Consider the following 16,164-nt stretch of genomic DNA (forward strand, 5'->3'; position numbering starts at 1 on the left):
TGCAATGTTGCAGCGACCAAAAAAACGTAATTCTGGTGTTATGATTTTTTTTTTCTCTCGCTATGCCGTTTACAGATCAGATTGATTCTTTTTATATATTGATAGATGATTCTGAACGCGACAATACCAAAAATGTGTATGGCTGATTTGTATTCTTTCATTTTGAATGAGGCAAATGGGGGGTGATTTGAACTTTTTTTTTTTTTTTACTTCAATAGTCTCCACGGGAGACTATAAGCTGCGATCATCCGATCGCTTGTGCTACCAAAGCCCTGCTCTATATAGGAGAAATGCTCACTTGGTATGAACGCCGACCATAGCTATCCGGTTATGACAACCACAGGGGTCTCCTGCAGACCCCGGGTTGTCATGCCAACTCATTGGCGACCCGTGGTCATGTGACTCGGGAGCCAATTGGGGGGGTTAATGGCGCACCTCCTGCGCGTGTATGTAAAATGCTGCTGTCAGAGTTTAACAACAGCATTTAACATGTTAACAGCCGCGGGTGGATCGCGATTCCACCCGTGGCTATTAGGGGCACATGACAGCTGATCAGATCAGCTGTCATGTGACGGAAAAGGTGCGGGTGGAATTGCCGGAGCTCACATCAAACAGAGGGAGGTGTCCAATGTTGGATATATGTCATTGGCTGTTAAGAGGTTAAACCACATATAGCGGCCATGTTTGGCATTTCTGAAGCGATGAGAACCCACTTAACTTACGGGTATATGACTCCAGAAGCATAGGCTGAGCATAATGTACTGGTGACTGCAGCACACTGGCCACTACAATGGTAGATTTGCAATATTCACGCAGCAATATCTATTACTGCTTGTTTCTGGAAAACTCCCATAGAGTCAAAAATGTCACTGCTCCTGTAGATAAATTCCCAAAGGGGTATAATTTTTAAAATGGGGTCACTTGAGGGGGGATTCTGCTCTTCTAGCAATTATAGGGGCTCTTTATATGGAGTGTGCAAACTATTCTAGTAAAATTTGTACCTCCCGAGTCTCCCAATATGGCTAAGCAGAACTGTAAAGCCACATATATTGTAGGACAAGTTATGGTGCCATTTTTATCCACTTCTTGTGTGGAAATATAAAATCTGGGGCTAAAACACATTTTTTGTGGTAAAAATTGAAATTTATTTTTTCTTCACTGCCTAATGGTATAAAATTCTGTGGCACACCTGTGGTGTCAATATAATCACTGCACCTCTAGATGAATTGGGTGTAGTTTGTAAAATGGGGTCACCTATGGGGAGTTCTGCTGTTCTGGCAACTCGGGCTCTCCCAGTGGGTCATGGCACCCACAATCCATAACGGTAAAATCTGCACTTTAGTTTGGCGCTCATTCCCTTCTGAGCTTTGCAAAGTATTTCCCAATTACATGTAGGGTATTGGTGCACTCAGGGAAAAATTAAACCTCAGTTTGTTGTAAAAAAAAAAAAAAAAAAAAAATTCTTACTCGCCCTTAGGTAAAATTAGAAACTCGGAGCTAAAACAACATTTTAGTTGTAAAAATGTAATTTATTATTTCTTCACCGCTCAATAGTATAAACTTCTGTGAGGCACATGTGTCAATATGATCACTGCACCCATGGATAAATTCATTGGGGAAAGTATAGTTTGTAAAATGAGTTTGCATATAGGGAGTTTGTGTTGTTCTGGCACCTCATGAGCTCTGCCAATGTGACATGGCACCCTCAAACCAGTGCAGCAAAATCTGAACTCCAATATGGCGCCTCTTCCCTTCTGAGCTTTGCATAGTGCCTCAAAAGTAGTGTTCCTTCACATATGGGGCATCAGCGTACTCAGAAGAACTTGCACAACAAGCTCTATGGTGCAATTTATCCTATTACCCTTAAGAAAATGCAAAATTTGGTGCTAAAATAACATTTTTGTGGGGAAAATGTGATTTTATCATTTTCACGGCTCAGCGTAATAAACTTTTGTGAAGCACCTGAAGGTTCAATGTGCTCACCACACATCTAGATCAGTTCCCTGAGGGGTCTGCTGTAGTTTTCAAAATGTCACAGGTGGGGAATTTTCACTGTTTAGGCACATCAGGGGCTGTCTAAATGCAACATTGTGTCAGCTAATTGTTACAGCAAATTTTGCATTAAAAAAATTAAAATGCGCCTTCCCTTCTGAGCACCGCGGTACGCCAAAACAATGGTTTTCCCCCACATGTGGGTTATCGGCATGCTCTGAAGAAATTGCACAACAAATTTGGGGTCCATTTTTCCTGTCACCATTGTGAAAGAAAAACATTTGAGGCGAAAGTAATTTTTGTTGTGAAAAAAAGTTATGTTAACCCCTTCACTACCAAGGGTGGTTTGCACGTTAACTCCCGGGCCAATTTGTACAATTCTGACCACTGTACCTTTATGAGGTCATAACTCTGGAACGCTTCCATGGATCCCGGTGATTCTGACATTGTTTTCTCGTGACATATTGTACTTCATGTTAGTGGTAAAATTGCATTCAAATAACTTGCGTTTATTTGTGAAAAAAACGGAAATTTGGTGAAAATTTTGAAAATTTCGCAATTTTCCAACTTTGAATTTTTATGCCCTTAAATCACAGCGATACGGCACACAAAAAACTTAATACATAACATTTCCCACATGTTTACTTTACATCAGCACAATTTTGGAACCAAAATTTTTTTTTGTTAGGAAGTTATAAGGGTTAAAAATTGACCAGCGATTTCTCATTTTTGCAACACCATTTTATTTTTAGGGACCACTTCACATTTGAAGCCACTTTGAGGGGTCTATATGATAGAAAATACCCAAAAGTGACACCATTCTAAAAACTGCACCCCTTAAGGTGATTAAAACCACATTCAAGAAGTTTATTAACCCTTTAGGTGCATCACAGGAATTTTTTGAATATTAAAAAAAAAATGAACATTTAACTTTTTTTCACAAAAAAAATACTTCAGGTTCAATTTTCTTTATTTTACCAAGGGTAACAGGAGAAATTGGACTGCAAAAGTTATTGTGCAATTTGTCCTGAGTACGCTGATACCTGATATGTGGGGGGGAACCACTGTTTCGGCGCATGGCAGACCTCAGTAGGGAAGGAGCGCCGTTTGACTTTTTCAATGCAAAATTGGCTGGAATTCAGATCGGACGCCATGTCGCATTTGGAGAGCCCCTGATGTACCTAAACAGTGGAAACCCCCCCAAGTGACCCCATTTTGGAAACTAGAGCCCCCAGGGAACTTATCTAGATATGTGGTGAGAACTTTGAACCCACAAGGGCTTCACAGAAGTTTATAACGTACAGCGGTACAATTAAAAAATCATATTTTTTCCACAAAAATGATCTTTTCACCCCCAATTTTTATTTTTCCAAGGGTAACAGGACCCTAAAAGTTATTGTGCAATTTGTCCTGAGTACGCTGATACCCCATATGTGGGTGTAAATGACTATTTGGGCGCATAGCAGAGCTCGGAAGGGAAGCAGCGCCATTTGACGTTTTTGGCTGGAATTGAGATCGGACACCATGTCGCGTTAGGAAAGCCCCTGATGTACCAAAACAGTAGAAACCCCCCACAAATGACACCATTTTGGAAACTAAACCCCCCAAGGAACTTATCTAGATGTGTGGTGAGCACTTTGAACCCCCCAGTGCTTCACTGAAGTTTATAACGTCCGGGCGTGAAAATAAAAAAATCGTATTTTTTCAACAAACATCATATTTAGTCCCCATTTTTTTATTTTCCCAAGGGTAACAGGAGAAATTGGACCCCAAAAGTTGTTGTCCAATTTGTCCTGAGTACGCTGATACCTCAAATGTGGGAGAAAACTACTGTATGGGCACACGTCGGGGCTCGGAAGGGAAGTAGTGACGTTTTGGAATGCAGACTTTGATGGATTGGTCTGCGGGTGTCATGTGCGTTTGGAGAGCCCCTGATGTACCTAAACAGTGGAAACCCCCCACAAGTGACCACATTTTGGAAACTAGACCCCCTAATGAACTTATCTAGATGTGTGGTGAGCACTTTGAACCCCCCAGTGCTTCACAGAAGTTTATAACGACCGGGCGTGAAAATAAAAATATCGTATTTTTTCAACAAACATCATCTTTTAGTCCCCATTTTTTTTATTTTCCCAAGGGTAACAGGAGAAATTGGACCCCAAAAGTTGTTGTCCAATTTGTCCTGAGTACGCTGATACCTCATATGTGGGAGAAAACTGCTGTATGGGCACACGTCGGGGCTCGGAAGGGAAGTAGTGACGTTTTGGAATGCAGACTTTGATGGATTGGTCTGCGGGTGTCATGTGCGTTTGGAGAGCCCCTGATGTACCTAAACTATTGAAACTCCCCACAAGTGTCCCCATTTTGGAAACTAGACCCCCCCACGGAGCTTATCTAGATGTGTGGAGAGCACTTTTAACCCCCAAGTGCTTCACAGAAGTTTATAACGCCTGGGCGTGAAAATAAAAAAAACATTTTTTTCCGCAAAATTATATTTTTGTCCCCAATTTTTTATTTTCCTAAGGGTAACAGGAGAAATTGGACCCCAAAAGTTGTTTTGTAATTTGTCCTGAGTAGGCTGATACCCTACATGTGGGGGTAAAACACTGTTTGGGCGCATGGCAGAGCTTGGAAGGGAAGGAGCACCATTTGACTTTTTCAACGCAGAATTGGCTGGAATTGAGATCAGACGCCATGTTGCCTTTGGAGAGCCCCTGATGTGCCCAAACAGTGGAAACCCCCCAATTATAACTCCAACCCTAACCTCAACACACCCCTAACCCTAATCTGAGCCTTAGCCCTAACCCTAGCCCTAACCCTACCCTAACCCTAGCGGGAAAATGGAAATAAATACATTTTCTTTTAGTTTTATTATTTTTCCCTAACTAAGGGGGTGATAACGGGGGGTTTGATTTACGATTTATGGCGGTTTTTATGTTTGGCGGCTGTCGCACGCTAAAAGACGCTTTTTATTGTAAAAATAGTTTTTGCATCACCACATATTGTGAGCTATAATTTTTCCGTATTTTGACCCACCGAGTCATGTGAGGTCTTATTTTTTGCGGGACGAGTTGACTTTTTTATTGGTACCATTTTCGGGCACGTGACATTTTTTGATCGCTTTTTATTCCGATTTTTGGGACGCAGAATGAACAAAAACCAGCGTTTCATGAATTTCTTTTGGGGGGTGCGTTTACACCGTTCCGCTTGCGGTAAAATTGATAAAGCGTTTTTATTCTACGGGTCAGTACGGTTACAGCGATACCTCATTTAGGTCGTTTTTTTATGTTTTGTCGGTTTTTTGCAATGAAAACAATTTTATATAAAAAATAATTATTTTTGCATCGCTTTATTCTGAGAGCTATAACTTTTTTATTTTTTTGCGGATGATGCTGTATGGCGGCTTGTTTTTTGCGGGATAAGATGACGTTTTCAGCAGTACCATGGATATTTATATGAGTCTTTTTGATCGCGCGTTATTGCACTTTTTGTTCGGTGGTATGATAATAAATCATTATTTTTTGCTTCGTTTTTTATTTTTATTTTTTAAGGGGTTCGCTAAAGGGGTTAACTAATGGGACAGTTTTATAGGGCAGGTCATTACGGACGCGGCGATACCAAATATGTGTAGTTTTATTGTTTTTGTTTTTTTTTATTTTGAAAAAATGGATTTATTGGGGAATTTTTTTTTTTTTTTACTAATTTATTTAGCGATTTTTTTTTAATTATTTTTAACACTTTTTTTTTTTTTTTTTTTACTTTATTACTTTGTCCCAGGTGGGACATCACTGTCCTGTGACAGATCGCTGATCTGTCACATCACAGATCACTGTGACAGATCAGCGATCTGTCACAGGCACTGCTGCAGACTTGCTCATGCCTGCGCTTTGCAGGCAGTGAGGAAGTCAGCTCTCTGCAGGCCCCCGTCGCCATCTTGGATCCGGGGGCCTGTAGGGAAAGAGCCCCCCGCAGCAGCGCTGCACATTGCGCTGCCGTGGGGGGCTCAGGGAAGCACGGAGGGAGCCCCCTCCCTGCCGATGCTTCCCTTTAACCCCCGGTACACCGCGATCGCGTTTGATCGCGGTGTGCAAGGGGTTAACGTGTCGGGGGCGGTCCGTGACCGCCCCTGACACATTGTGCCGGGTGTCAGCTATGATAATTAGCTGACACCCGGCCGCGATCAGCGGCGCTCACCACGTGGGCGCCGCTGATCGCTGGGACGTAATATTCCGTCCATGGTAGTTAGGTCCAGGGTCACATGGACGGAATATTACGTCCTTTGTAGGTAAGGGGTTAATTTTTTTCCACATTCCTGTGATGCACCTGAAGGGTTAATAAACTTCTTGACTGTGGTTTTGAGCACCTTGAGGGGTGCAGTTTTTAGAATGGTTTCACTTTTGAGGGGTCTATATGACAGAAAATACCCAAAGTGACTTCAAATGTGATGTGGTCCTTTAAAAAACATAGTTTTGTAAATTTAGTTGGAGAAATTGCTGGTCAAAAGGGTTAAAAGACTCATAACTTTCTAACAACAAGAAAAATTTAGTTTCAAAAATTGTGTTGATGTAAAGTAGACATGTGGGAAATGTTATGTATTACCTATTTTGTGTGACACAACTCTTTCATTGAAGGGCTTAAGAATTCAGAGATTGAAAATTGCTAAATTTTCGCCAAATTTCCACTTTTTTCACAAACGCAAGTCATATTGAATACATTTTTCCACTATCATGAAATACAATATGTCACTTTCTCAGAATCCGTGGGATCCGCTGAAGCATTCCAGAGTTATAACCTCATAAAATGACAGTGGTTAGAATTGTAAAAATTGGCCTGGTCATTAACCCCTTTCTGTCATGTGACGTACTATCCCGTCCATGTGCCCTGGGACTTAATTCTCAGGGACGGGATAGTACGTCACAGCGATCAGGGGGGCCACGTGGTGAGCGCCGCTGATCGCGGCCGGGTGTCAGCTGATTATCACAGCTGACACCCGGCACAATGTGTCAGGGGTGGTCACGGACCGCCCCCGACACGTTACCCCCTTGCACACCGCGATCAAACACGATCGCGGTGTTCCGGGGGTTAAAGGGAAGCATCGGCAGGGAGGGGGCTCCCTCTGTGCTTCCCTGAGCCCCCCACAGCAGCGCAATGTGCAGCGCTGCTGCGGGGGGCTCTTTCCCTGCAGGTCCCCGGATCCAAGATGGCGACAGGGACCTTCGGGGGCCTGCAGGGAGCTGGCTTCCTCAGTGCCTGCAAAGCGCAGGCAAGGAGGAAACCTGCACACTGCCTGTGACAGATTGCTGATCTGTGATGTGACAGATCAGCGATCTGTCACAGGACAGTGATGTCCCACCTGGGACAATGTAATAAAGTTAAAAAAAGAAAAGTGTAAAAATAATTTTTTAAAAATCACTAAATAAATAAAAAAAAAGAAATATTCCCTAATAAATTCATTTTTTGGAAATAAAAAAAAAATAAAAGTACACATTTGGTATCGCCGCGTCCGTAGCGACCCGCCCTATAAAACTATCCCATTAGTTAACCCCTTTAGCGAACCCCTTAAAAAATAAAAAACGAAGAAAAAATGATTTATTATCATACTGCCGAACAAAAAGTGCAATAACGCGCGATCAAAAAGACGCATATAAATATCCATGGTACCGCTGAAAACGTCATCTTGTCCCGCAAAAAAAGAGCCGCCATACAGCGTCATCAGTGAAAAAATAAAAAAGTTATAGCTCGCAGAATAAAGCAATGCAAAAATAATTATTTTTTATATAAAATTGTTTTCATTGCATAAAAGCGCCAAAACATAAAAAACGACCTAAATGAGGTATCGCTGTACCCGTACTGACCCGAAGAATAAAACTGCTTTATCAATTTTACCGCACGCGGAACGGTGTAATCGCACCCCCCAAAAGAAATTCATGAAACGCTGGTTTTTGATCATTCTGTGTCCCAAAAATCGGAATAAAAAGCGATCAAAAGATGTCACATGCCTGAAAATGGTACCAATAGAAACGTCAACTCGTCCCGCAAAAAATAAGACCTCACATGACTCAGTGGATCAAAATATGGAAAAATTATAGCTCTCAATATGTGGTGATGCAAAAAATATTTTTACAATAAAAAGCGTCTTTTAGCGTGACAGCTGCCAAACATAAAAACCGCCATAAATAGTAAATCAAACCCCCCGTTATCACCCCCTTACTTAGGGAAAAATAATACAATTTTAAAAAATGTATTTATTTCCATTAGGGTTAGGGCTAGGGTTAGGGTTATGGCTAGGGCTGAGATTAGGGTTAGGGGTGTGTTGGGGTTAGGGTTGGAGTTAGAATTGGGGGGTTTCCCCTGTTTGGGCACATCAGGTGCTCTCCAAATGCAACATGGCGTCTGATCTCAATTCCAGCCAATTCTGCGTTGAAAAAGTCAAATGGTGCTCCTTCCCTTACAAGCTCTGCCATGCGCCCAAACAGTGTTTTACCCCCACATATAGGGTATCCGAGTACTCAGGACAAATTGCAAAACAACTTTTGGGGTCCAATTTCTCCTGTTACCCTTAGGAAAATAAAAAATTGGGGGCAAAAATATCATTTTTGTGGAAAAAAATGGTATTTTTTTTCACGCCCGGGCATTACAAACTTCTGTGAAGCACTTGGGGGTTCAAAGTGCTCACCACACATCTAGATAAGTTCCGTGGGGGGTCTAGTTTCCAAAATGGGGTCACTTGTGGGGAGTTTCAATAGTTTAGGTACATCAGGGGCTCTCCAAAAGCAACATGACACCCGCAGACCATTCCATCAAAGTCTGCATTCCAAAACGTCACTACTTCCCTTCAGAGCCCCGACGTGTGCCCATACAGTAGTTTTCTCCCACATATGGGGTATCGGCGTACTCAGGACAAATTGAACAACTTTTGGGGTCCAATTTCTCCTTGTACCCTTGGGAAAATAAAAAATTGGTGACTAAAACATCATTTTTGTGGAAAAAATACGATTTTTTTATTTTCACGCCCGGGCGTTATAAACTTATGTGAAGCACTGAGGGGTTCAAAGTGCTCACCACACATCTAGATAAGTTCCTTGGGGGGGTCTAGCTTCCAAAATGGTGTCATTTGTGGGGGGTTTCCACTGTTTTGGTACATCAGGGGTTTTCCAATCGCGACATGGTGTCCGATCTCAAATCCAGCCAAAAAAGTCAAATGGCGCTGCTTCCCTTCTGAGCTCTGCCATGCGCCCAAATAGTCGTTTACACCCACATATGGGGTATCGGCGTACTCAGGACAAATTGCACAATAACTTTTAGGGTCCTGTTACCCTTGGGAAAATAAAAATTGGGGGTGAAAAGATCATTTTTGTGGAAAAAATGATTTTTTAATTGTACCGCTGTACGTTATAAACTTCTGTGAAGCCCTTGTTGGGTCAAAGTTCTCACCACATATCTAGATAAGTTCCTTGGGGGGTCTAGTTTCCAAAATAGGGTCACTTGTGGGGGGTTTCCACTGTTTAGGTACATCAGGGGCTCTCCAAACGTGACATGGCGTCTGATCTGAATTCTAGCCAATTTTGCATTGAAAAAGTCAAACGGCGCTCCTTCCCTTCTGAGGTCTGCCATGCGCCGAAACAGTGGTTCCCCCCCACATATCAGGTATCAGCGTACTCAGGACAAACTGCACAATAACTTTTGCAGTCCAACTTCTCCTGTTACCCTTGGTAAAATAAAAAAAATTGAACCTGAAGTATTTTTTTTGTGAAAAAAATTTAAATGTTCATTTTTTTTTTTTTTTTTTTTTTATATTCAAAAAATTCCTGTGAAGCACCTGAATGGTTAATAAACTTCTTGAATGTGTTTTTGAGCACCTTAAGGGGTGCAGTTTTTAGAATGGTGTCACTTTTGGATATTTTCTATCATATAGACCCCTCAAAGTGGCTTCAAATGTGATGTGGTCCGTAAAAATAAAATGGTGTTGCAAAAATGAGAAATCGCTGGTCAACTTTTAACCCTTATAACTTCCTAAGAAAAAAAAATTTGGGTTCCAAAATTGTGCTGCTGTAAAGTAAACATGTGGGAAATGTTAGTTATTAAGTTTTTTGTGTGCCGTATCTCTGTGATTTAAGGGCATAAAAATTCAAAGTTGGAATATTGCGAAATTTTTGCCAAATTTCCATTTTTTTTCACAAACGCAAGTTATATGAATGAAATTTTACCACTAGCATGAAGTACAATATGTCGCGAGAAAACAATGTCAGAATCACCAGGATCCATGGAAGCGTTCCAGAGTTATTACCTCATAAAGGGCAGTGGTCAGAATTGTAAAAATTGGCCCGGTCATGAACGTGCAAACCACCCTTGGGGGTAAAGGGGTTAATGTGCAAACCACCTGAGGGGTAAAGGGGTTAAATGGGGGAAGGTATCTGTAGATTAATTTGGAAATATACGGAGGTCACAGATTGGACCGCTATTATTTTAGCTGTATTTATTTGGGATTTGGAAGCCAGTGAAGGGATTGGTAGCAAGGTAAGAGGTTGATTAGTTGGGCAGCGTACCTAAGAATAGATAGCAGAAGTAAGAGCATGTTAGTTAGACCACAGAGAAGGATATTGCAGCAGTCAAGGCGTGTGCTAGTATTCTAGTAGATTCAGTGTTGAGGAAGGGAAGAATTCTGGAAATGTTTTTGAGGTAATGGCAGCAGGTATTAAGAGCTTGGATATGTGGTTTAAGGGCTGATTTAAGGGTTATATTAGAACAGGAAAAAATGTGTGATATTTACTGTGATAGATCAGGTAGGGGGTTGAGTGAGTCAGAGGAAAGAAGATGAGTTTGTTTTTTGTACACATTGAGTTTTGGGATGTGTGATGAGAACAAGGCAGATATGGCTGATCACACTCTGAAATTATTGACAGTAGAGAGGTGATATTTGGGCCAGTGAGGTAGATTTTAGTGTTATCAGCAAATAGGTGATACTGGAAGCCATGGGACTGAGTTTTCTGAGACCAAAAGTATTAAAGGAGAAGAGAAGGGGTCCTAGGACAGAACTTTAAGGGGCACCAACAGAGACGGTGAGATGAGGAGGTGGAATGGGAGATGCTAAATGTGTATTTAGTGAGGTATGATAAGATCCAGGAGAGGGCAAGATCTTTAATGTCAAGGGAAGAAGAGGTATAAGGAAGTGGTGAACTTTATGGAATGCAAAGGCAGATAGGATAGGTCTAGTTGGAGGAATATAGAATATTGGCTGTTATATTTTGCAGTGAGCAGGTTACTAAAAACTTTGGTTAGGTCAGTTTCACTGGAATGGTAGGGATGGAAGCTGAATTGTAGGTTTTTTGAAGAGTGTGTTAAGTGGGAGGAAAGTTCAGTGTGGATGTGATGTTCCAGGAGTTTTGAAACCTAATGGCATAGTGATATGGAACCATAGGTGGACTTAGAGTTTGGGTCAAGATATGGCTCCTTCAGGATGGATGAGATTGTTGCATATTTTAAAGCTGAAGGGAAAACGCCAGAGGTTAGTAATGAGTTATTGCTAGGATAAGCAGACTAATGAAGTTTGGAAGGTGGGATGAGATGGGATCAAGTACAGAATTGGCAAGTTGTGATTTGGAGAGAAAATGAGTAAACTTTTTTTCAGTGATGGTGGTAAGGAAGGTTATGGGGAAGGGCATTGTTCTGTTACATGAAGGGTGGTTTAACAGTAATTACTTGTATGATTTGATCTTGTTTTTGAATTGTGTGACAAAGTCTTCTGCTGTAATGAAGGAGTTTGATGGAGCAACAGTGGACAGAGAAGGGAATTAAGTTTTGAACAACTGGAGTTGATGGATATAGAAGATATGAGAGTTGTGAAGTATTCCTGTTTAGCAGAGGTCAATATGAAAATAGCTAGTTGAATATGATACAATCTGCCTGTGAGTGAAATTTCTTATAGCACTGCTCCATAAACCTCGACGCTTGATGCTGCTTTTTTGTGAGTTTGGTGTGCCAGGGTTATCTATTGATTTGTCATCACCTAATTTACACGAGAGGGTCAACCGAGTCAATAGCTGATGTGAGTGTCGCGATGTAGAAAAGGTGTCTGTGTCATGGAGTGAAGATATTGTGGACAGTAGTAGACGAGAGTCAGAGTTTGTGAGTGTCTATATATGAGAGGTTTCTGTGGGGATAAGCTAACTACTGTTCCTTTGGTGGGGGGGGTGGCAGATGAAGAGGTTAGGGATGAGAATGTGAGTAGATGGTGGCTAAATAGGGGGAGAGGTAAGTTTGTGAGATTAGATCAGGAACAGAGGTGGGTGAAGATGATGTCTAGTATATGTCCGTCCATCTGTATGGGTGGATGTGAAGGACCATTGTGTGAAACCAAAAAATGAAGTGAATGACAAAAGTTTGGAGGCTGCTGACTGGTGGGTATCAATAGGAAAGTGGGAATGTCAGCAGAGAGAAAGTGTAGAAGCCAGATGGTGAAGTGGGTCGATAAAGGGAATGATGAGACCTAGTGTCAGTATACGACAGCCAATTGGAGGCTGTAGGGAGATTGAATATGTACAGAACGTTAAAAGAAAGGAGGATAGAGGTGGGATAGGGTTGAAGTTACAGTTGTTTTACAGAAGAATGCGAACTCTTCCACCATGTTTATTGCTATTGTGCGGATTGTGGGTGAAGGCCACTATAAGAGCTCAGCAGGACAGGCTGTGTCAGAGGGTGTCAGTCATCTTTCTGTGAGGCCCATGAAGGATAGATTACAAGAAGTAAAGAGGTTGCAATTGAGAACATGGAGTTTATTACAGATGGAATGGATGTTCCAGTGTGCTCCAGAGAGAGGGAGTGGAGCTGTGTGTGGGATCCGTTAAATGGATTTTTAGTTAGAGAGGTTGCAGGAATTTCTAGTAACTGGAGAATGGTAAGAAGAAAAAATATTAGTAGGTATTGATTGCGGAGGATCAGGATTGGGAGATACATTACCAGCAGAACGAGAGAGAGAGTAAAGTGGTGGGAGGAGAGTGCAGAGCTAGGTTTTTTTTTTGTTTGTTTTTTTTGTTTTTTTAAAGTAGTGTTCTGAGGTTTAGGAGCAGGACAGGTGAAGGAGGCAAGAGGGATGGTGAGATAAATAATTCTTTGGAAGGTATTGAGGTTTGGGGATAGCAAAGGAAACTAAGGACTAGGGGAGCAGTTAACTGTAAGTCCATAAGGAAACAGAGAGAGTGGGTAATTTATGGAAAAATAATAAAAAAGGGAGGCGCCGTTAATGATGGGTAGTTGCTGTTACCTTCTGTTCACTTTTGGTATATTTCTATTGTGCACTTAACAAGCTTCACTGAAAGCGAACCTTCGTCAGGATTTTGCTAAGGAAACTACAGACACTGTGAGGATAGCTCTGTTATACTGATTAAAATGATATCTTGGTTGCTGTTTAGTCTGTATTTTCAGTTGATGAGATTCTCGAGCTCTGGGATTTATTTGGTGCTCTGCTCTTATATTCATCTTTATGGCCCTAACTGACAGGTCAGTGATACTTCATTGACCTGCCTCCTATTTTAAATACTGCATATAATAGTGTTGGCTTTGAAAAAAAAAAATTTGACCTCCAGCAAAATGGTGGTGACAATAGATGCTGCTACGATTAAATAACAACCACAAGACTGATTTCATCAACCTAGGTATCATTTTAATCAGTGTAATGGCGCCAACCTGACACTGTCTGTAGTTTACTTAGCAAAATACTGATGGCAGATTTGCTTTAAAAAAGTAATTTTCATTCAAAATGTTGGTTTGGCTTTTTTTTTGTTATTCCAAACTGTGTGCTCTTATGATTCATAGACAATGAAGTCCGGAAGAGGTGGCGTAGTGCTCGTGACCAGTTTCGCAGGGAGATTGTGCAGTGTCAAAATGGTTTGGGTCCCCCCAGCAAGAAACCCTACATCCATCTGGAAGAACTAATGTTTCTGGTGCCTGTCTTAGATATTCGGCCGTAAGTCTTTTAGTGGTTACACTTTCTTTTTTTTTTTTCTAATGCTTATTAATGCTTATAAATTTTGTTTTTCATTATACAGAGCAAATCTTAATGGTGCAGAAGTAGATGTCCAAGTGGTTCAGGAACTGAATCAGCTGGGAGAATCTGAGCCGGAATTGCCAACAACACTAGCAGGAGCATCAGATCCTAGTGATGGAGGCAGATCTTTGTGCTGTGAAGAACCATCCATTACAGGCAATGCCACGTTGGTTTCACAAGTTTTGCCACTTCAATACAAGGAGAGGAAAGACAAAAAGACAAACTTTAGCTCAGCTAGTGGAGACACAATTGATAGCCAGGTTCTGGCCTACTTACAAAGAAATATTGAGGAAGATTCAGAGGACGCATTTGTCCGCAGTTTGGGAAGTTATATCCGAAAAGTCCCAGAGCGATGGAGGCTTTGGCTGCGTTCCAGCATTCAGACCCTCATAGAGGCTTGCATTCCTCCAAATGATCCAGAGAAGGTCCTTAGTTTATTAGACCAAGTAAAGCTGGCCTATCCTGTGAACACAGCACCAGCTACAGAAATAGAGTTCATGTCCCCATTAGCTGCCTATCAATCACCAACTCAGCCCCAATATTGCCTCTCAATTTCTTCTCAAGCCACTTCCAATTCATACTCTCAGTCCCCTCCATCTACTTCACATTCTTTCCCTCGACTCTCTTCGTACCATTCACATCCTTCCACAAGTTATACCCAGGACTCCAACTCCCAACCCAGCTACGCCTTCCATTCCCATCGGGAACCCAGATGTCAAGTCTCTTTTCCCTCTAGTCTCTCTTACAACTCCCCATTATCTTCAAATATTCCTACCTCCTCTTCCAGTTCTTCTGACCATGGTCCTATCTCCACTTCTCCATCTTGCCTTACTACATATGGTTCCATGTCTGCATCCCCATCAACTCTCTCTGCTTACACTACATCACAGCCTCATGCACATTAGGCCTCCTACCATTAATCATTTTCTGAAAACAGATTATTTTGCTTAAATAGATGCATTTTTTTTTTTTTAGTTTTATGAGGCAAAAAAAAAAAAGTTTAGATGAACCTACAACTCAAATTCCCAAAAAAGTTGGGACACTGTGTGAAATGTAAAGAAAAGAAGAATGATGATTTGGAAATCTCTTCTAGCCATATTTTATTCATAATAGAACACAGATCAAAAGGTGAAAGTTGGGCAGTTGTTTATTTCACTTTTTCCATTTGAAAAAAAAAATTAATTTAGAAATTTTTGGTAGCAACACATCTCCCAAATATTGGGACACGGTTAACAAAAAACTGGAAAAGTTGCAGTAATTAAAAACTGGCCCTCCATTTGTTTATCCTTGTCACATGACTGCATTACAAATGCAAGTAAAATTTCAAAGACTTTTGAGTATCTGACCATCTACAGTACAAAATACAAAAGATTTAGAAATTTTAAAGAAATACAAAAATGATGAAGTCGTCTCTGGGCCAACCTTATTTATAATGCATTAAGGCAAAATATCAAACTGTTGGGTAGTCAGATGAATTAAAATGTGAAATTCTTTATGAAAACTGCAGACTCAAGAGAAGTGGGACCATCCAGGTTATCAGCGCATAGTTCAAAAGCTATCACGTTGTGACGGTCTTCGGTAAGGAAGGAAGGGTGGAGGTCCTCAAATGGTCTATGGAACTGGGACTCCAACTATCCCTGTCCCGGGGGTACTCTTGATGGTAGAGAGGCCAGAGTCTCTGACCTTACTATGCTCCTGTAAAGCCCTGATCTCTCCCCTCCCCCAGTCCATGAGGCCTAGGACAGAAATGTAAGGTAAACAAGACACAAAGACAAAACAGGGATAACAGAAAGTAACAAATATACAGTGGGTATGGAAAATATTCCAACCCCTTTACATTTTTCACTCTTTGTTTCATTGCAGCCATTTGGTAAATTCAAAAAGTTCATTTTTTTTTCTCATTAATGTACACTCTGCACCCCATCTTGACTGAAAAAATTAGAAATGTAGAAATTTTTGCAAATTTATTAAAATAGAGAAACTGAAATATCACATGGTCATAGGTATTCACACCCTTTGCTCACTCATATTTGAGTCACATGCTGTCCATTTCTTTGTGATCCGCCTTGAGATGGTTCTACTTCATTGGAGTCCAGCTGTATTTAATTAAACTGATAGGACTTGATTTG

At 41.2% G+C, this 16,164-nt stretch overlaps 1 protein-coding gene across 1 annotated transcript in view; it reads left to right on the top strand.

Annotated features, from left to right (window-relative positions):
- LOC141048600 (uncharacterized) overlaps positions 1 to 15,445 on the top strand; it is a 52,760-nt gene extending 37,315 nt beyond the window's left edge. Inside the window, exons 7-8 of the mRNA XM_073544346.1 lie at positions 13,804 to 13,954; positions 14,037 to 15,445. Of these exons, the coding sequence (XP_073400447.1) occupies positions 13,804 to 13,954; positions 14,037 to 14,940 (1,055 nt within the window). The 3' untranslated portion in view covers positions 14,941 to 15,445. The remainder of the gene's footprint in view (positions 1 to 13,803; positions 13,955 to 14,036) is intronic.
- The last annotated feature ends 719 nt before the right edge of the window (positions 15,446 to 16,164 follow it).

Source organism: Dendrobates tinctorius, unplaced genomic scaffold (assembly GCF_039654945.1).
Source record: "Dendrobates tinctorius isolate UK_male_01 unplaced genomic scaffold, ASM3965494v1 ptg000137l, whole genome shotgun sequence".
NCBI lineage: Eukaryota > Metazoa > Chordata > Amphibia > Anura > Dendrobatidae > Dendrobates > Dendrobates tinctorius.